Source organism: Emys orbicularis, chromosome 5 (assembly GCF_028017835.1).
Source record: "Emys orbicularis isolate rEmyOrb1 chromosome 5, rEmyOrb1.hap1, whole genome shotgun sequence".
Classification (NCBI taxonomy): domain Eukaryota; kingdom Metazoa; phylum Chordata; order Testudines; family Emydidae; genus Emys; species Emys orbicularis.
The window spans coordinates 58,196,817-58,219,604 of record NC_088687.1 but is presented as its reverse complement, the minus strand read 5'-3'; the positions used below and the strand labels follow the sequence as shown (position 1 = coordinate 58,219,604).

Here is a 22,788-nt window from a genome sequence, read left to right as displayed (position 1 = left end):
TGAAAATGTCCCTGCAATGGTGACTGTCAGAGAGCATTTTCTAGAATTCATTGACATTGATGATACTACAGGAGCTGGTATGATAAATGTGCTTCTTAAAAAGCTGCAAGATATGAGAATTGCGATAGCTGACATGAGAGGTCAGGGCTACAATAATGGTGCCAACATGAGAGGAAAGAACAGAGGAGTGCAGACACGGATCCGAGAGTTAAAGCCTCGAGCTTTTTTTGTCTTATGCAGTTCTCGTTCATTGAACTTGGTGGTCAGTGATGCAGCATCAGCTTCTAGTGAGGCTGCTGAATTTTTTAATGTAATTCAAAGCATCTATGTATTTTTCTCTGCATCAACTCATCGATGCCAAATTTTGAAGCAACATCTGGGAACATCCTCTCTGATACTGAAACACTGAGTGCCACACGATGGGAAAGTTGAGTGGAGGCGATAAATCCTATCAAACACCAAATTGGGAAGATAGATGGTGCCATAGTTGCCATTATGGAGGATAATGCTATGACAGGTACTGTTCATGGGAGAACAGTGGCAGAGGGAAATGGAATCACCAGAAACATACATAAATTCAAATTTCTGTGTGGCTTAGTGTTGTGGCATGACATACTGTTTGAAATAAATGTTGTAAGCAAGAGACTCCAAGGTGTTGACCTTGATATATCTGGAGCAATAGAACAACTGGACAAAGCAAATACCTACAGTCTTACCGGTCAGATGGATTGAGGGATTTCAAAACGTTCTGAAGAGTGCACAGAAGTTGGCAGAGGAACTTCACACTGAAGCTATTTTCCCACCCATTCAAGAACACAAGGTCACCAAAAAAGAAGACCTTTTGATTACGAGACCCCAAAAAACAATTCAAAGTTGAATTCTTTAACCAGGTGCTAGATTGTCAAATACAGTCAGTTGAAGAAAATTTCATGCAGCTCAAGGAACACAGCAGTATATTTGGGATGTTGTATGATATTCCCAAACTCCTCACTATACCTGAAGAAAACCTACACCAGCAATGCAGGACACTAGAGACAGTGTTGACATATGATGACGTGTGATATTCATGCGAGTGATTTAGGTGATGAACTGAAAGCCCTTTCAAGATACATTTCAGCAGGATCAACTCCAAAGGCTGTTCTGGAATATATGTGCACAAATAAAATGACCACCCTCTTTCCAAATGCTTTTGTTGCTCTGCGCATACTTCTAACACTTCCTGTAACAGTTGCTAGTGGAGAACGCAGCTTCTCCAAGCTGAAGTTAATAAAAACACATCTACGCTCCACAATGACACAGGAGAGGCTGGCCGGCCTTGCAACCATCTCAATAGAGCATGAGCTGGCCCAGACTGTGGACCTTCAGGAAGCAGTTCAAATCTTTGCAATCAAGAAGGCACGGAAAGCACCACTTTGATTATTCAAACAGATAAAAATGCCAGTGTTTACTATGCAGACAAGAAAAGTTACATTTGCTGTTCAGGCGTTTGAAAGTTAAGTGTTACTTAAAATTTTTGAACAAGGCATTTAAAGTTGTTAGTTCTCCTTTACTGGGGTAGGTAGCAGAGCAGTACCATGAGAGGAGTATAACAGGAAGAAGGCAGAATTGAGACCTTTCAAAGTTTTGGCCCAAGCGAGGGGCATGGGGCGTCATTTGAGCTCCCCGCCTCAGGTGCCAAAATGTTGTGGGCCAGCCTTGACAGGACCCCCAAATTCTTTAATTCTGCACCATTGAAGACTTTAATTTGAGCAAGCACTCAGTCAAGAGAGAATTCCAAGCTGGTGCTACGAGCCTTATCACCAGTGTCATCTGTTCTCTTTTTGACATCTCATTTGTTTCAATGCTTCAATTCACAATGCTCTTCATATTCAGCAGTATTACTTCCTGTATTTTGAAGAATGAAGCTCTGTTGATGAGGTACTGAAGAGGAAATAGTGCAGAATACACATTGGCAAATGTTGCTTTCCAGTGCATACATAGTTTAGATGACTCAAAAATAGAATGAGAATCCATGGAGGGTTGGATCAACTACCCCTACTCAGGCCTATACCAGACATGCACAGTAGACAACAAGAAATCTGAGTGGCAGAAGCAACAATAGGAATGCTGAAATCCATGCTCACTGATGCTTGGCACACAGATGTTGTTCTTCTTTGAACCCTCTACTTTACCAGATGAAGAGAGATGGGCTCTTAATACAAAGTGCCCTTTCTTTTCCCACAACATAAACTGCCCTAGACAGGCATCGTGGGGTAGGTAAGGTGCTGTCATATGTCCCTTTACACCTCCCATCCCCCTTCAGTCTGGTAAATGACATTCACTAATCCTTTCTTGGAAATGTGCAAAAAGGATTTCCATAGATAGTCTTTGGAGATTTCCTGTGTCCTCATGTGTGTAATAGGTTGGGTCAAGGAACAAAGAGGGAGGGAGGAAAGAATGGGATTTCATTTTATATGCCTTCCCTCCTCATCCCCATTGAAAAAAAATGGATGAAAAAGGGAAATTATGCAATACAGATGATGTCAGTGTTAAATTAAATTAAGATCATATGTTTCTTGGTGCCAGCTGTAATCCTTTGATTATAGAAGAGGTCATGTTAATGGAGTACATTCCAAACAAGTATTAACAAATTGCTTGTGTGCTGGAATAATTAGTAGTGCATGTAATGAAATGATCTACAATATTCTTTTCTGATTAACCCTTGCTTAATATACAGCCTACAATTTATTCAATTTCCTTTATGCCTCAGAACTGTACCAAAAGCAGAGTTCTCATAATTAGTGTTTTAAAGAAACACTGAAATGCACATTTTCTATCATATCAAAATATATCACATATGAATGCAGAATGCTGTGTTAAAATATTGACTCATAGATTTCTTTAAAAATATGCACAGCTCCTAAAATCTATTAAATTATAGATAAGCAAATTATTTTGTAAATCGCATATTTGTTTGGTTTTCTGTAGTACCAAAAGAGTGATTTAAGGAAATTGGACATCCTTATGTTTATTACTTGTAATTGTTGCATATACAAAAATGAAATAGTGATAAAAAGTAGCACTCTGTAGATAATAAAAATGGCATGTTAGCTCCTTGTATGGACAGATTGATTCTAAATCAAAAGCAGTAATGTTTGATGTTATGCTTTTATTGTTTGTTTTTTCCTGCCTCACAGACTCTGAACACCTACAAAGAAATCTCCACAGAACTGTGTGATATTGTTGGCCTAGGTAGAGCATATCAAGCTATAGCCAAGGTCCTGGTAAGGTAGGTTAGCACATCCTTGTCTTGCTGTCAGTGCAAATTCATTCAACTGTGAAAGACTTAAATTGTTAGAGGTCTGTCAGTTCCCATTACTGACTGCTTAAATTTTAAGCAGTGCCCTTCTTCCAGTAAGTGACCCTTTCATCGTAAGTTATTTTAAACCAGCACAGTTTTTTAAAAGTGCATGATCAAAGCTTTTCCTGTCTTTTTTGTTTGTTTGTTTGTTTTGTTTTTATATTTTCAAAAAGTTAGGAAAAGACCTTGCTGAAAGAGAGAAATTCAGTCATATTTTACAGGTTAAAAAGCAGAAAGCCTAGAAAAGTATAGTATGCTCCAGTAAGTGTGCCTCAGTGTAACCTTTCAAGAACTCTTCTTAATAGAAGTTTCCATTTATTGTTCTACCTCACTTTTTCCATCGAGACATTTGTGTTTTGAGCATGTATGGGTAAACAATTTGTTGCAAATATAATTCTTCTCTGTTGTTTCAGTCCAGCATTTTGAGCCTTTAAAAGCCTCTGCCTGATGGATTAATTTGAAATTAGAACTTTTACAAAAATCATTGATACAAAATAATATAATGCAATTAAATATGATCAATAAAAGCAAGGAAATTCAAATTTAAAGTTTATGGATTGTCCTTGACTCATTCTGTTGTGCGTAGGTATTGCAGGATACATGATGTATACATACTATTCCAAGACTCCAACAATATCTGCACAAATCAGCCTTTATGGGAAAGAGAGCACTTGTACAAGGCAGGGATGGAGAGAGAGGGCTGACCAGACAGACACAACTTACATTTCCTTTCTCATCCTGGTTGCCATCAAAAGGTCATTATTTCTCTATCACCAGTGCAGCACCACCATTGCTAGCAACAATGGGAGAGCTGGATCTGACTGTCCACTGGTTCTTTTACCACTGTGCCATCTAAATCTGCTCTGAGCAGGGGAAAACTTGCTGCCTGACTTACATCAGCCAGACTTATCTCTAGCAGTCCCTTTACTGCCAACAACCCTATTTAGAACTGGGCTCTGAGCAGAGGAGAGAGTATCATCCTGTGACTCTGTGGAGGCAATACACTTGGAGAACAGAGTTACTATTAAGTAACTCCTTTATCTTTTTTGTGACATCTGATTAAAAAAAATTAAAGCACCTAAGAAATTTAAGCCCTTAGGTCTCATTTTCAAAAGTGACTTAAGCACTTAGCCTAAGGCCAGGTCTACACTATAAACTTACATCGGTATAATTGCTTTGCTCTGGGGTGTGAAAAATCCATACCCCTGAGTGACACAGTTATACTGACCTACCCCCAGGTGTAGACAGCGCTATGTCAACAGGAGGGCTTCGAAATAGCTACCACCTCTTGCGGAGGTAGATTAATTATGCTGATGGGAGAAGCTCTCCCATTGGCATAGTAGCATCTTCACTGAAGCATAACAGGGGCCACAGCTGTACCAGTGCAGCTACCCCGCTGCAGCGTTTTAAGTGTAGACCTACCCTTAGTCTCATCGAAAGTCAGTGAGTCTTAGACTTCTCAGTCTTTTAGGTGCTTTTGAAAATTTTACCCATTGTCTCCACAGAGCTCCATTGTAGGAGACCAGCTAGCACTGACTCCCTAACATGAACTGAGAAGTCCTGCTAACTGAACAATGACTATGGCATTGCCCTCCTGAAATCAGCATCAGTTCTTGATGCAGTGTTGAGAAACTAGTGACTCATGAAAGTGTGAACTGAATTTCAAGATTTTAGATAATGGCACACTGCAGATTCTTGCCATTGATGCTGCTACCTCCCTAGCTCAGTGTTTCCCAAGATGTTTGGTACACAAACATCAGGTAGGTTATAACATGATTGGATGCGTGGTTTTATCCACTTAAACAACTTTAGAGCTGAGCTGTCTTCATTGGTAGATTTTTCTCCAAAGTCCACAAGTACTCTGACTTGCTAAACAACTTCATTCTGATTAAGTAGTAACTAAAAGTTCTTTTATCATTCATGATATGTACCCTCTCTTCCCCAGCATGCCTATGGGGATTCTGCGGAAAATACAGACATTGATATAGACTGAGGTGAAACTCTGATACTGTTTTTTCAGAAATTTTGGGCAAAGCCTGCATATCACATTGTCATTGTGAAATGTAGTATAAGGTGGAAGGGTCATCAGGTCCTGCAATTCCAAGGCCCCCTGGCTGACTTAATGGCCATGAAGAATGAGAACTTCAGCAAGAGGGTGGTACAGACCACAGGATCCCATAAACTTAAAGGGCTCTTCTATGAGTTTGTGTAGTGCCACAAGTGCCAAGGATCAGCAGAATCCCAAATGGGAAGAAACAAGTCTGTAACATCCCTTTAATAAATATTCTAAGAGGGGATGGTTACATTCCATGATATAGGCAGATATAACAGCTAAGTAGATGTTAGTGGAAGCTAATGACAGCCTTAATACCATCAGAAACTAGAGAAATTCTAAAATAACTGAAACTGGCCATAAAAATGGGTCCAGGTCTTTTTCTTAAGGTAACATTTTAAATGCGCCGCTTACTCTGTTGCATCCAGTGAGATGGTCAGACTGTCAGTGGCTCACACGGAGAGGAAAAGGGGAGGGAAGATGGGTTCACACACTCCTAGACCCAGGCAGCCTCCTCGCCGGACGATGCCAGGCCGAGTTAGCGTACCATGGGTCGGATCTCCTAAAAGATCCTCTAGTTACCGGGCTTGCGTTAGAGTAGTTCTGGTCACGAGCCAAAAGACTTCGCAGAGTACTCTGGGCGTCTTCCGGTAACACTCAATTCACACTGGTGTACACACACACACACACACACACACACCAAGGCCTTACTCCAGGTACTATTCCCAAGTACCTCAGGTACTATTCCCAAGTACCTCGATGCATCACTCGAGGCGGTAAAAACCCCTCTTGAGGCGGTGCCTTGCATGGAGACAGGTTTCAGAGTGGTAGCCGTGTTAGTCTGTATCAGCAAAAACAATGAGGAGTCCTTGTGGCACGTTAGAGACTAACAAATTTATTTGGGCATAAGCTTTCGTGGGCTAGAACCCACTTCATCGGATGCATGAAGTGAAAAATACAGGAGCAGGTATAAATACATGAAAGAATGGGGGTTGCTTTACCAAGTGTGAGGTCAGTCTAACGAGATAAATCAATTAACAGCAGGATACCGAGGAAGGAAAAATAACTTTTGAAGTGGTAAGAGAGTGGCCTATTACAGACAGTTGACAAAAAGGTGTGAGTAACAGTAGGGAGAAATTAATATTGGGGAAATTAAGTTTAGGTTTTGTAATGACCCAACCACTCCCAGTCTTTATTCAGGCTTAATCTGATGGTATCCAGTTTGCAAATTAATTCCAGTTCTGCAGCTTCATGTTGGAGTCCATTTTTGAAGTTTTGTTGTTGAAGAATTGCCACTTTTAGGGTCTGTTATTGAGCGACCAGGGAGATTGAAGTGTTCTCCTACCGGTTTTTGAATGTTATGATTCCTGATGTCAGATTGGTGTCCATTTATTCTTTTGCGTAGAGACTGTCCGGTTTGGCCAATGTACATTGCAGAGGGGCATTGCTGGCACATGATGGCATATATCACATTGGTAGATGTGCAGGTGAACGAGCCCTGTATGGTGTGGCTGATGTGGTTAGGTCCTATGATGGTGTCCCTTGAATAGTTATGCGGACAGAGTTGGCACCGGGGTTTTTAGCAGGCTTTGGTTCCTGGGTTGGTGTTTTTGTTGTGTGGTGTGTAGTTGCTGGTGAGTATTTGCTTTGGGTTGGGGGGCTGTCTGTAGGTGAGGACTGGCCTGTCTCCCAAGGTCTGTGAGAGTGAGGGATCGTCCTTCAGGATAGGTTGTAGATCCTTGATGATGCGCTGGAGAGGTTTTAGTTGGGGGCTGTAGGTGACGGCTAGTGGCATTCTGTTACTTTCTTTGTTGGGCCTGTCTTGTAGTAGGTGACTTCTCGGTACCCTTCTGGCTCTGTCAATCTGTTTCTTCTCTTCACCAGGTGGGTATTGCAGTTTTAAGAATGCTTGATAGAGATTCTGTAAGTGTTGGTCTCTGAGGGACACCGTCAAAAACCAGTAGGAGAACACTTCAGTCTCTCTGGTCACTCAATAACAGACCTAAAAGTGACAATTCTTCAACAACAAAAACTTCAAAAACAGACTCCAACATGAAGCTGTAGAATTGGAATTAATTTGCAAACTGGATATCATCAGATTAGGCCTGAATAAATACTGGGAGTGGTTGGGTCATTACAAAACCTAAACTTAATTTCCCCAATATTAATTTCTCCCTACTGTTACTCACACCTTTTTGTCAACTGTCTGTAATAGGCCACTCTCTTACCACTTCACAAGTTATTTTTCCTTCCTTGGTATCCTGCTGCTAATTGATTTATCTCGTTAGACTGACCTCACACTTGGTAAAGCAACCCCCATCCTTTCATGTATTTATACCTGCTCCTGTATTTTTCACTTCATGTATCCGATGAAGTGGGTTCTAGCCCACGAAAGCTTATGCCCAAATAAATTTGTTAGTCTCTAAGGTGCCACATGGACTCCTCGTTATTTTAAATTGGTTCCATTTGGCCATATAACACCTCCTAGTGGATGGCTTCTGGACTCTAACAGAATAGCTTTGATCTCTTTGGACAAGCATAAATCTACTTGACCTTAGAAATCTAGAAGCAATACTGTCAGTAGAAGTGACTTAAGATTTGAGAGCATTACCCTATTCTGCTCAGACAAAGTATCATGACTGGGTAAAGATTAATGAGAGCCAATAGTTCCAAGAACCAGTTTTGCCCAGCCCAGATGATCATGACTAAGATCACTCTGGATCTGTTTTGTTGAATCTTCCTCAATATTACGTGGATGAGGGGAAATGAAAGACAGGTGTAAAGGAGCGCTTTCCCCAATGTAAAAAAGGGCATGTGATACACATTGTAGGTCCCCATTCACTCTCACACAGAACTTTGGATGCTTATTGTTCTGACCTGTGTCTGGATGACCCCACTGGAAAATACTGGATGAGCCAGTGAAGGTTTGAATGACTTCCCATCATGATTCATAACCTTTAGAAAGGCAGATTTCTACCGACTCAGAAAAATAGTAGGCAAGGTCCTATGGAAAGACCAGTTAAGAAGAAAGGGAGTCAAAGTCAACATCAAGCTATTCCGATGCAGAGGAAAGATAAGAAGAGCCACAGGAGGTCAGTGTGGCTGCACAAGGAGCTTCTAACTATCTAAAAACCAAAAGGGCTACATACAGGAAATGGAAGGAAGGGCATGTCCTCAAGGAAGTATACATGGGAATAGCATGAGTGTGTAGGGACAAAATCAGGAAAGCCAAGACAAAGAATGAATTACATCTGGCAAGAAATGCTAGAGACAACAAGAAGGGATTCTTCAAATATGTCAGACGAAAAAGAAAGATCAAGGACGGTGTTGGTCCACTGCTCAATGGAGAAAGTGAGCTGGTAACGAAAGATGATAGGAAGGCAGAGCTGCTCAATGTCTTCTTTGCTTCAGTCTTCTCCCAAAAAAATAACAGGTGATCGGACAACTAATGAAGTCAAGGGAAGGAATGCAGTAAATATGGGATAAGTAAAGAACACATCAGAGATCTTCTGACCAATTTGAATGAATTCAAATCAACAGGGCTGGATGCTATTCACCCAAGGGTACTGAAGAAATTAGCAGAAGAAATCTCAGAGCCACTAGCAATAATATTTACAAAGTCATGTATGACAGGAAAGATTCCAGAAGGCTGGAAAAGGGCTAATGTTGTGCCCATCTTTAAAAAGGGGGGAAAGGAGGAGCCGGGGAAATATAGACGAGTCAGCATGACTTCAATACCTAGGAAGCTGCTAGAGCAATGTATAAAACATTCCATTTGCGAATACTTGGCAGATGAAGAGGTAATCACTAGCGGCCAACATAGATTTACCAAGAACAAATCATGCCAAACCAGCTTGATTTCCTTCTTTGACAGGGTAACTGATTTGGGGTAGATAGGGTGAATGCGATGGAGATAATATACTTGGACTTCAGCGAGGCTTTTGACACAGTCCTACATGACATTCTGATAAGTGAGCAGGAGAAATGCAGGCTCAAGAGCACTACCATTAAGTGGATACATAATTGGTTAAACAATCGCAAACTAAGAGTCACTGATAATGGAATGATGTCGGGTTGGAGGGAGGTTTCAAGTGGGGTTCCACAGGGATCTGTTCTGGGTCTGGTGGTGTTTAACATCTTTATTAATGTCCTGGATTTAGGAATAGAGAGCATACTGATCAAGTTTGCAGATGACACAAAGCTAGTGGGGGTTGCCAATACTTTGGAAGATAGAGCTAAAATTTAGAGAGAGCTTGATAAATTGAAGAACTGGGCTATAGACAACAAAATGAAATTCACCGAAGATAAATGTATGGTGCTACACTTAGGGAAGAAAAACAAAATGCACAAATATAGAATGAGGGGAAACTGGCTTGGCAGCAGCACTGCTGAGAAGAATCTGGGAGTTGTGGTGGATCACAAACTCCACGTGAGTCAGCAATGCAATGCTGTTGCAAAAAAAGCAAATGCAATATTAGGTTGCATTATCCGAGACATAGTATGCAAGTCCCGGGAGGTGATAGTACCACTCTACTTGGCGCTGGTTAGGCCTGAGCTGGAGTACTGTGTCCAATTTTGGTCACCAGTGTATAGAAAGGATGTAGAGAAACTGGAAAGGATCCAGAGGCGAGTGACAAAGATGAGCAAAAGGATGGAGTGCAAGCCTTTTGAGGAAAGGCTGAAGGAACTGGGTATGTTTAGTTTGGAAAAGAGAAGGTTAAGGGGGGACATGATAGCAGTACTCAGATATTTGAAAGGACACCATAAAAAAAGATGGAGAAAAGTTCTTTTTTGCCACAGAGGGCAGGACAAGAGGCAATGGGTTCAAACTACAGCATAACAGATTTAGATTAAATCGCAGGGAAAACTTCCTAACTGTAAGAACAGTAGGACAATGGAACAGACATCCTAGGGAGGTCATGGAAGCTTCTTCACTGGAGGTTTTCAAAAGGAGGCTGGATCTGGAGGCTTGGATGAACAGTAGGACAATGGAACAGACATCCTAGGTAGGTCATGGAAGCTTCTTCACTGGAGGTTTTCGAAAGGAGGCTGGATCTGGAGGCTTGGATGATTTAGACACAAGAAATCCTGCATCTTGGCAGGGAGTTAGACTAGATGAGCCTTGCAGTCCCTTCTAACCCTATGATTCTATGATTCTAACCTTCAGACCCAGGTTGCTGGTGCAGAATAGACCGGGTCACCTCATTTTGAATGCATCATTCCACTGATTGCCTCTTAACACAACAGAGTTGAACAAGCTTCTCTGGTCATTCAGGTAATACATCACAACTGCAGTGTATTGCCCTCTGATCCATGGGGAACCAGCCTGTTGTCCCATATATTTTGCAGTTTTATATGGAGTCTTGGAGATCCTAACCATGCTACTGAAGCCTGACTGGAGGTTTCTAGGCCTATCATTATTTGAGGTGCAGTCTGGTATAAGGGCATCACCTTCAAGATAATCTCTGGTGGTGTCCTCTGTACTAAGAGTGGCATGTTGTGGACACTGGGTTTGTACATCAGGTTCAGCCACCCTTGCAAGACTTGTTTGAGCAACGTCACAAAAGGTTCAGGCCTCCATAATGCCTAACACTTGCAGAGAAAGTTCCATTGGCTCATTTAGCCTGAATCGAGAAAACAAGAGTTACTGCAGGTATGTAATACCTTTTACTGAAGCAATCATAACTGCCCTATGGAGTCATCAATGCCAATGTTGTAGAGAAGCTACATATCTCACAAGTATAGGAGAGTAATATCTTAGGAAGCAGAACATGTATAGTTATGCAAAGCATGTAGAATATTTGAAAAATGTGCATTTTTGAAAGAACCATAAAATTATAGTTGATTGAGGTGGATAAGACCTATTTATAACATTATTAGTGCATCTTACTGTCCAATGCAGAGTTGTTTCTGATAGACTGTATTTTAGTGCTTTGTCTGGACTAGTTTTAAATGTCTCAAGCTATAGGCTTCCATAACTTCTTTTGGAAGACTATTCTACCATCTAGTAGCAGAGCTCTTTAGTACTGTGAGAATTACCTTTTTGTTATTAATCAAATTAATTTCCTTTTGCCTGAGAGAAATTATATGCCCTAGTAATTTTTATATTTTCTATAAATGGAACATAAGGTCTTTGATGTGAAATATCCCAAAATGACCAAAAATACATCAAAACATTTCTATTAATTCATGAGATTAAGAAAACCTTTTTACATTTTCTCCTGTCACTGATTCCATTTGCCTTATTACTTTCAGCCTCTAGCCCACAAACTTGGTGGCACAATCAACAAACCCCTTAGTGGCTGTTTCATCTCTGCTCTATTTGATTTCTCCACTCTGAGTAAATGATTAAGTTTTCATGCATTGGTTCAACCAAAATCTATGTTCACTCAACCACATCCTTTATTGATTACTTCTACTGCAAACAGTAGGCCAAGTGTGATATACATAATTGGACAGTTGTCAGGGGATGTGGGTGTTAACAGTCCTGTTTTCCCAGTTGGAAACTGGAATCACCTTGATACACAAATATTCTGCACTGTTTCATTCTCATCCTTTGGACCGAGGAGTTCTTTTCCTCAGAATATATGTTTTTAACTCTCTAAGGTCTGGTTGAATGGATTTAATGATTATACCATATAATATGCTGTTCAAGTTGCACCTGTGCACTGCATATAGAAAACTAGAAAAACTGGAATTAATATTTGTCTAACACTTTAACCTTGTCCTTTAACTTATATAAATCATGTGCCATGCTTCTGTGTGGAAATGTTTGATTTTCTCCCCTTTGGAAGAAAGATAGGTTTCCAAATATGTTTCTAATTCTAAAATTCAGAAACCTTTTGACATTGGGCAAATGTTTACAATTCAGTACATTTCATATTGTAGTGCTGTTTAAATATGTTCATTTAATAATTTTGATAAATAGAATTCTACTCATTTAAAAATATGTTCTTTACTCTAACATAACACTTGAACATTTTAAGCACCCTGTTAAATTCTGGATGTTTTGGCAGCCTATTGCAATAGTACAGCTGACTCCACCTATCTAGAGGTGGTCACAGCAAAATTAAAGATTTGCATCAAAGCTTCACTGTTTTTTCCTGTTCAGTGGCAGGAACTTCACTGTTCTGATTACTCTGTTTGCATAAGCCAATTAAGGAACCATAGCAGACATAGCACCATCAAATTCTGGAAACATGTATCCCTAATATGGTTTATATTAAAAGGATTAGTTTAAATAAACCTCAGTCAGTCATTTGTTGCAGGAATATAATTTAAAGGTGTTTTAAAATAGTATGAATTTTCATCACTTACAGGAACTTAAATTTGTGAGGTTCTAAATTAGGACTGGATGTTTTTTGGCTGGCTTGGTGACTTGACATATAGCATGCTGCACTACTATGTTAGAGACTCAGGTTCATGGCTTATATTGAGGTCAGCTGCAGTGACAGTCAGCCTTAAAGAGAAAAAGAGTGCAGTGCTTCAATCGTAAGCAAACTCGAGCATCTGGCCTAGAGGGCAGAGATACTATATTGTTAACATGGCCAGCTTTATTAAAAATATGTGCAAATATTATTGTCAAAGTCATTAGCCAATTTTCATCCTAGATTGGGAGTAACCTCAAGTAGCCTGCATCTCAGTGGGAATTGGAAGTGACACCTGCAATCCATAGTCTATAGGGTAGCCTGTATGACTGCAGCAACCGTCGGTCTGTGCAGCCAAACAGCAGCATTACATCCTGAAGGAGGCTACCAGCTCTATGGTCTACAGTGTTAGTGTCATTATATTGCTGCTGCTGTACAAGAAGAGAGAGGATTCTAAAGCAAACAGTGGCATTCATGAGTGATGGGGGCAGAAAAATATAAAAGCAAGATTCTCACTGACTCTAATATGCTTAGTCCCCTCCCTCGGCATGTTATCTCAATTTGGTCACTAGGCGAGGTCTAACCTATCTACAAAAATGTGTGACCAGATGCTGATTAAATAAAACAACATTTTAGAGTACTGGAAACTCAGAAAAGCATTGTAAATAATAACCTACCTATTTTGTTCATTCTTGGTACTAAAAATAATGCAACAATATACTGGAAATTTAGGAAATGTATTTTTTCTTATTGTGTACAGAGGACCTAATTCTGCCCCTTGTCAGCTACAATTGGTTAATAACATAGTAAAAACATCCTGATTGATTAATAACTTAGATTGGTTAATAATTAAATCACACAAAGTTTTAATATCATGTGCTGCAAAGAGCTGCAGGAGACACAGTAAAGAGCCACTTGTAGCTCACGAGTCTCAGTCTGAGTATCACTGCCCTACATGCCTCCATGGAGGCAGCAGATATGCAAATGAGGACAGAATTGGGTTCCAAATTTCACCCCAAAGCAAGTTAGTAAATACAGTTTCTAGACTTCTGTACTTCAAAATAAATCTGCTAAGGGAAGCAATGACAGATTATCAGCTATAGTCTATTGAGGTGTATGAAGAAACAACCTCAATAAAAATTTAATTGCAATCTTTGTCATTTGTTTTAGTCAGGGAAAAGTGACTGAAGCTATTGAGTACTTGGAAAAGTTTGTGACAGTTGCCAAGAGTGCTCAGCTAAGCCGAAGTCTAGTGGATGCATGCATATCCCTTGGAGATATTTACAATGAAAGAGTAAGTATTAATTATAATGATGATGCCCTACAGTTGATTGTAATTTAGGGTCAAAATCTGTGTTCTTGTATGAGAGACTGTCCCATCAGAATCTGATGAATGTATTGATTCAGATAGGAATTTCTCCTTTATTGCCAAATGATTAGGTATGGATGTGAACTGGAATGCCAAATCTGAACACTTTTGGGTAACGTTAAAATGTGTTTCTAAACCCAGATCCAAATTTCACAATAAGGATGTAATTCTGTAATGAGTCAAACCAAAACCCCAAATCCAAACAACCCCTATATTTCAACTCTGTCAATGGTCTGGGTCCAGATATGCAATTTGGGCACATCTATACAAATTAACAATTAAATCACAAATAAATATCTTATAGCATACCACTGTACAGTATAACTACTGCTCTTTGAAGATTAACAAATGGACAAATAAAAATTCTAACCTACTACACTGGTGGAGAGTTAAATCTTTTAGCCTAATTTGCTATGTGTGCTCTGCCAGCATAATTCAGGAAGTGACTTCCAGTAGAAGAAAGTCCTCCGGGGGAGTGTATCAGTAGTGCAAAATCTTTTTCCACACACACGTGCTCGCATGCACTCACACATTCTATTTAATGGCCTTGGTTTGGTCTGTGCAACCCAGAAAATAGACAGTGCTGGACAAGGTGAGGTTGGGGTACCCATGAAATCTGCTGATTTAACTTATCTCCCAGACAGCTTCCTTTTGAACTAGGCCTGATATTTAAAACTGTCCTGTGGTGAAACCCCAAATGAAGGCACTAGCTGCCTTTCTTTCCATGTAATAAAAGCCTCTGCCAGTGCAGCTGCCCATGCAGGGACAAATAAAACCTGAAAGAGTATTCAGAAAAAAAGTATTTGATGCTAACTGTTTTTAAAACATTTTTGAATTTGAAAAGATACATGGAATCATGTTGAAATAATAAGTAATAAAAGAAAATTGTACCCATCTTGTTCAGCCCTGCTAGTTGCAGAAGGTGGAAAGGCACTTTCACCATGAATAAATTCTATATAAATATTGAAGATGAAGTTTTAAATTACTAAGAGCATTTCTGAGCTGAGGCTACCATAGTGCTGAAAAAGTGGGGGAGCTCTATAGGTATGCAGCAACCATAAATCTGGTATTTCCTAACTTTCAAATGCTTGATTTGGCGACCTAAATAACATTCTTTTAATTTATTCTACAGCTGCATGTCCACCTTAGAAATTGCAACCCCCAAATGACTCCTTACTTTTATGTTTTATCTTATACAGAATTCCCAATGCAAAGGTTACTGTCCTGTGGTGTTGCTTAAGCAATGAAACAAAGTCTATGCTGTAATCTTTGAATTAACCTGGGACTTCAATATTACGATATTCTCATTTAAAGATTTGCTCCTTAATGCAAATGCAAAAGACTCTGCCTTTATAAAAAATGATCTTGAAAGCCAAAGAATTTGCAAGGTATATAAGAAATATATTTAAAATGTACCTTTATTGTAGTTTAGTGGATTTGGAAGTCAGAATAAAATAGGCTTATATCAACAGTAGAGTTAAATATTTCCCCTCCACAGTTCAGGCAAGTGTTGCAAAATATTTAACTCAAACTCTGGTTAACTGCCATTTACATTCTTCTGCCATCATTGCTGATTACCAACTGCATTCAAAGTGATCTTCTGTAACAACTAGCCTTCTCCTACATGTTCTCCTTAAGTTTTGTTTGTGATATCAGAATTCAAAATTGATTGGTGTCTCAGCACTGAATCATGGTATCACAAAAAGAAAGAAATACAGAGAAAGAATATTACTTTTAAATATTCTTGGGGATTTTTGTAAAATATGTTACTTTAAAAGTATGGCAATATTTCTTTAAAACTAAAAACGTATAGTGAGAGCTCACTGCATTATGTTAAATGACGTCTCTTTTCAAACTGTCATTCTGAAACAATGTATAAGTCTCATGAAATTAAAAATACTAAAGCAAAAGCATATATCTGCTCTGCAGAGTTCTTTCCTTCATTTGGTTCATTTTTAAGGGATGTGTTACTTTTCTTGTTACAGTTATTGTTGTTAATATTTAGTTTTAGAAATCATACTACTTGAAACATCAATAGCAAATTATATTTCTACTTGATAGGAAATAGGGTTTTCTTTTAATGGTATATATCAAATAACATATAGTTTAACTAGCCTTAGTTTAGTATTAGCTCTTAGCATAAATATAGGAGTGATTTTGCAAGACTAAACAAGTTCTGAGAGTTCTAAATCCTAGTTAGTCTCAACAAAAATTGAGGAAGGGACAGTCCACAGGAAAATAGTGCTGGATTATGTGACTGAAAAGAACTCTCTGCTCCAATATGCAAGCCAGGTTGCTACTTCTATCACTGAAGAATTTTTTCTAGTGATTGGTGTTATTTAAATCATATCCCATTAAGCTGCATATTTAACATCAGAAATACACTTTTCCTTTTTACAATGCTGACCATGCTCATGAGTTTTTGTATGCATAAAAAAAAAATCACATCTATCCATAGCTCCTTCTCACCAGGAAGCCCTCTAAACCTCCACAGTCTAATCAGACTCCACAATTGCACAGGGGAATTGAAATCTTCAGTGGGGGGGGACTTAGTCAAGTTAAAAGTAAAGGGGTCAAGCAGCTGACATCTCTGAAAAAGACTCATGTGCCAGGAAGGATGTACCCAACAAGGGCTGCAGAATTCCATGGGGCTTTGAGGGATGGAAACTGATCCACTGTGGCTGCTAATAATAGGAACATAGGAATTGCCATACTGGGTCAGACCAGTTGTCCATCTAATATGTGTTCTTGGTCAGTGGCCAGTTTCAGCTGCTTCAAACAAAGACACAAAATGCCTGTAAGAGGCAGTTATATGATAATTTGCCTCCAGGGAAGGTTTCAATCTAACCCCACTAGTGAAAGTTTGGCTTATGCCCTAACACTTGATCCTTTATATCCCTTCCAAAACATTTATCTATTTTTAAAATATTTATGATTACAATTTGGATATTCTTGTTACTCGTATCAGTGTCCAATCTCTTTTTGAAATCTTAAACTCTTGGCCTCCATGATATCTTCTGGCAATGAGTTTCACAGGCTAACTCTGCACTGTGTGAAAAAAATATTTCCTTTAATTAGTTTTGAATTTGCTGCCTTTCATTTATATCAAATGCCCTCTTGTTTTTTGTTTATGAGAAAGAATCTTCCCAATTTATCTTTTCTGTACCATTTGTTGTTTGGTGTGCTTTAATCATGTCGTATCTTATCTCCTGTCTAGTGTAGGCAGCTCAGTTTTTTTACTCTCTCTTCATAGGGTAGTTTTTTCATGGCCCTAGTCATTCTCATGATTTATCTCTGAACCTCATTTATTGCTGCTGTATCTTTTTTGAGGTGGAGTAAATAGAACTGAACACAGTATTCCAAGTGAGGGCATACCATTTATTTATATAATCTCGCATTATAATATTTTCAGTATTCTTTTCCATCTCATTCCTTATGCATCCTAACATTTTGTTTGGTTTTATTAATATATTATATTTTATTTTTAAGGCTGCTGCACATTGAGCAGATGTCTTCACTGAGATGTTCATATGGATGCCTGGCTCTTTTTCCTGAGCTGATACAGTTAATTTATAACCCAATAAGTGTTATAAGTAATTCAAATTATACCCTCCAATGTGCATTTGGCATTTTTCAACATTGAATTGCATTTACCATCATGTTGCCCATTGACTGACTTTGGTTAGATCCTTCTGACGTTCCTCCCAGTCTTCCGTGGTCTTGACTAACTGAAATAATTTTGTGTCCTTTGCAAGTTTGCCACTTTAATACTCACCCCCTTTTCCAGATAACTAAACAAACAAATTAAACAACACCAATGCTAGTACAGAATCTTGTGGCACCCTATTTTTAAAAACTATAGGTGTGCCACTTGCTACCCTCTATTATAGTATCTGATTTTTATGAGAGATTCCATATATTTGCTGGCAACTCAGCCACTTCAGTTTCAGGTTCCTTCAGAAACTCTATGCTGTATACCATCTGGGCCTGGTGATATATTGCCTTTTAAATTGTCAGCTTGTTCCAGCATCCCTTCCTTAGACACCTCCATCTCAGATTGTAGTTCGTCTTTATTACCAGAAAGAAATAGGTCCAGTGTAGGCATCTCCCCAACATGCTTTGTGGCGAAGATAGATACAGAGAAATCATTTACCTCTCAGCAATGTCCTTATTTTATTTAGTTGCTCCCTTTACTCCCCTGTGGTGCAGACCCATGGATTCTCTCTGTCTTTCTGCTTCTGATGTATTTAAATAATTACTTATTTGTTTTTATTTCTTTTAGCTATTTGCTCTTCAAATTCCACTTTAGCCCTTCTAACGCCTTCTTACATATTGCCTGCTGTAGTTTATGCTCCTTTATTTTGGCTCCACTAGTGTTGGATTTCCATTTTCTGAAGGAAAACTGTGGCTTGAATAACCTCTTTAACCTTGCCATTTACCCATAGGAGTTTACATTTTTCCCTCCTGTTTCCCCCCTTTTTTTTTGTATAGAGGAGTGCATGCGTTCAGAGACACTATTATCATTTCCTTATTTCTAAACATTTTAATTTCTATACTTTTGACAGTAGGGGTTTTGACTAATTTCCTTGTTTCTTAAAAAAAAATCCCTGTTTCTAAATGTTAGTGTCACCATGCTAGTTTTTATCCTTTACCTCTCCCAAGGATGTTGAACGTATTGAATTTCTGGTTACTGTTACTGAGTGGCTCAGCTATAATCAGAAATAGTATTTACCATTTATATAGAAGTTTACATGTTCAAAATGCTATACAAATAGGACTAATAAATACAGTTCCCCAGAGAAACAAGTAAGTAAGTCCTATTATCTGCATTTTACAGATTAAGAAACTGAGGCAGAGAGGTGTGAGTTTTCCAAGATTACACAGTGAATCATTCTGGGGGTGGAATAACAACTGTGGCTTCTTTAAGGTTGTGAAGGGGGAAGTACAAAGCACTAGGGTAAAGATGTAAAAACCTCTTCTTCACTTTTCTCTTCCTTATTAGGGGAACTATTATAAAGCCTGTGAATATTTCAATCAGGCTTTTGAGGCAGCAAACACTCTAACTGACTTGCCCCTGGTGGATGAAACAAAGGTTTATTACGGCATCGCAAAAGGTCATAACATGATGGTGGTAGTTAACAGTCATACAGACGCTGCAGATCACGTCAGCATTGAGTACCTGCTGGCATGGAAGGAGAACAGAAGTGACATGTGCACTGACCCTTTTACAGTTGGTAAGACATTGGTTATGAAACGCATTAGTGCTGCATTGTCCTTAATGGTTGTCATTTTTCTTGTAGAGTTTTATTAAATTATTTGCTGAGCTTAATCCTATTGGATTACCCTTGTACTGTATGGAGGTTGGATGTGCACTTTGTTGTGCACTTATTTTAAAAAATTAATTAAAAGAGGTTTAAACAATACATAGAAAAGAAACAGATAGTGGTAATCTATTTCAAATGCTAACTCTAACATTCGCAATGCTGTTTTTCAAATCATCACAATTACAGACAAACAAGTGATGTGTTAGTTTAATCAAATGAAGATCTGAAATTTAAAAAAATCTTCTCCTGTAGTCTGTTTTTACAAGAAAAGGGTTAATATAAACTCTCTTATTAAGAATAAGAAATACTTTCTCAGTTATCCCTAGCATGGTGGACTTCTTATAACCCTGAGCACTCAAGCACATTTTTGGCATCTTTGCCCACGGCACTGATATCACTTGACTAAAGGAATTTAAAAAAAGAGCTTTTCCCCATTTCCCTAGTGTAATTTCTTGTATCAAATAGGGTAAATGTGGGTGAAGTGGGATGGATCTTTCTTTCACTGTTTAAATTTTCTTTAGTTTTTTTTTATTTCCTTCTGTCTTCTTTAATGAAAGGAAGAATGGTAATACAGTACAAGCTGTCTAGTTCCTTGTTATCTCTAGTAATCACATTTAGGCATTAAAGCGTTGATGCTATTTTACTGAGGATAAACCTACTGTGTATTCTCAGGAAATAATTTCCTCTGCAGATTCCCGTGCTTGGGAGAATATGCACCTGGAATGATCTAGGAAGGAATGACATTTGTGGCATACTGCATGATACTCCCTTGCAGTAAATGTTTGGATCTGCAAAAATGCCATTTATAAAGGACAGTGCGTCAATTTATTTTTTACTCCCATAGGCAGAGGATCATTCTGTCTGTGTTTTCTTGTTTGTCCTCTTTTCCCCTTTAATAGAATTAGGACAGCTAAGTGTAATTGTAATATGTAAAAATAATTGGTTAGGCGTTTTCTTGCTGAAGATTTTGGCAGCTGAATTGGAGACAGTTGGGTGTTGATACCTGGGACAGCATGGGAGGTAACTGAGAATTGTGGGATGCTATGATATAATTGGATATTTCTGCTCAAATGACCAGCAGTGAAAGAGTTAACAATTAAATTATCATTAGGTTTGAGTTCCATATCTCACTTAGATGATTTTGGCAGTTCACACTTCTGAGCTATGTTAAGGATGTTTGCAGATCCAAGAAGGCAACAGCATATCTATTTACATTTGGGTCACATATTCAAAGTTACACAGTATACGTAACTATGTGGGCTAGGTGCAGGGGGGTTTTAGAGTGAAAGCTTAGATTCTTTAGCACAGTTGTATGGCAAGGAGTGAGCAAACAGGAGATTTTGCTGCAAACTCCATGGAATTGCAGAATGCTCAAGGCACTGATTACATTAGAAAATTTCTGACTCCAAAGGGAAAGGGTCTTTGTTCTGAACTGAACAGGTTTGTTTCAAGATTCAGTTTTTGTATGATGACACTGGTAGCCACCATGCCTTTTATCAGTTCACAGGACTGGTTTAGTGCTTTCAGCCTGAGAGGCATTCTTTCACATTTCGTTCACTACACACAGTTTGCTTTCTGCTCAGGAATCAATAAAGTCCATCTTTACCCAGACATAGAAATTAACACTCATAGGGACCGGTCTAGATGCTTCAGTGGTTAATGCCTTTTAGCTCCACAAGAAATATTAAACATTCAAAGAAATATTGCTTCTATAAATTTGCAGTTACGTGCGAGGGAAGAGGGTAATTTTTTTGAGGTCTCATGGCTTCTTGCATTCATGGGAATACGTTACACATGCTGATTGTGAGAAACCTACAGTTTTGGTTGAGTGCAAATGGCAAACCAGAAGTCAGCAGTTCATAAACATCGAATGCAAGATTCCGTCATCTGATGGATAGTGTCTTCAAACATTCTTTAGGATTTTTTCCCCTAAACTTCTCCAGAATGGTGATAGGCAGTTGGGATGTACTGGAGAGTTCTCTAGAATATCTTAATATTAATATTTTGTGTAAAGCCAGAGAAACCCAGAGTTTGCTTTATTTCAGAGTAGCAGCCGTGTTAGTCTGTATCCGAAAAAGAACAGGAGTACTTGTGGCACCTTAGAGACTAACAAATTTATTAGAGCATAAGCTTTCGTGGGCTACAGCCCACTTCTTCGGATGCATCCGAAGAAGTGGGCTGTAGCCCACGAAAGCTTATGCTCTAATAAATTTGTTAGAGTTTGCTTTAGTGTATTGTAACTTAGTGTGCCTGGCATTAAGAGCTATGTTCAAGTATTTGGCAGTTGATTCACAACTCAGGCCTGGTCTACACTACGAGTTTAGGTCGACTTTAGCAGCGTTAAATCGAATTAAGCCTGGAGACGTTCACACGACGAAGCCCTTTCTTTCGACTTAAAGGGCCCTTTAAACCGGTTTCTTTACTCCACCTCCGACGAGGGGATTAGCGATAAAATTGGCCTTAGCGGGTCGGAATTGGGGTAGTGTGGACGGAATTCGACGTTATTGGCCTCCGGGAGCTATCCCACAGTGCTTCATTGTGACCGCTCTGGACAGCACTCTCAACTCAGATGCACTGACCAGGTAGACAGGAAAAGCCCCGTGAACGTTTGAATTTCATTTCCTGTTTGCTCAGCGTGGAGAGCACAGGTGACCATGCAGAGCTCATCAGCACAGGTAACCGTGATGGAGTCCCAGGATCGCAAAAGAGCTCCATCATGGACCGAACGGGAGGTACGGGATCTGCTCGCCATATGGGGAGATGAATCAGTGCTAGCTGAACTCCGTAGCAGTAAACAAAATGGCAAAATATTAGAAAAGGTCTCCAAGGCCATGAAGGACAGAGGCCATACCAGGGACACACAGCAGTGCCGCGTGAAAATTAAGGAGCTACGGCAAGCCTACCACAAAGCCAGAGAAGCAAACGGAAGGTCCGGGGCAGAGCCGCAAACATGCCGCTTCTACGAGGAGCTGCATGCCATTCTAGGGGGTGCAGCCACCACTACCCCAACCGTGTGCTATGACTCCCTCACTGGAGAAACACACAGGGAAGCGGGTTCGGGGTATGAGGAAGATGAGGATGGAGATAATGTAGATAGCTCACAGCAGCAAGGAAGCGGAGAAACCGGTTTCCCCAACAGCCAGGATATGTTTATCACCCTGGACCTGGAACCAGTAACCCCCGAACTCACCCAAGTGTGCTCCCAGACCCTGAGGGCACACAGGGGACCTCTGGTGAGTGTACCTTTGTAAATATTACACATGGTTTAAAAGCAAGCGTGTTTAATGATTAATGATTAATTTGCCTTGGCAATCGCGGCCAGTACAGCTACTGGA

General features: G+C 39.5%; 1 protein-coding gene across 1 annotated transcript in view; it reads left to right on the top strand.

Moving 5' to 3' along the window:
• Positions 1–22,788, top strand: part of TTC29 (tetratricopeptide repeat domain 29) — a 201,379-nt gene that overhangs the window by 97,743 nt on the left and 80,848 nt on the right. Inside the window, exons 7-9 of the mRNA XM_065405709.1 lie at positions 3,177–3,268; positions 13,931–14,054; positions 19,132–19,363. Of these exons, the coding sequence (XP_065261781.1) occupies positions 3,177–3,268; positions 13,931–14,054; positions 19,132–19,363 (448 nt within the window). The remainder of the gene's footprint in view (positions 1–3,176; positions 3,269–13,930; positions 14,055–19,131; positions 19,364–22,788) is intronic.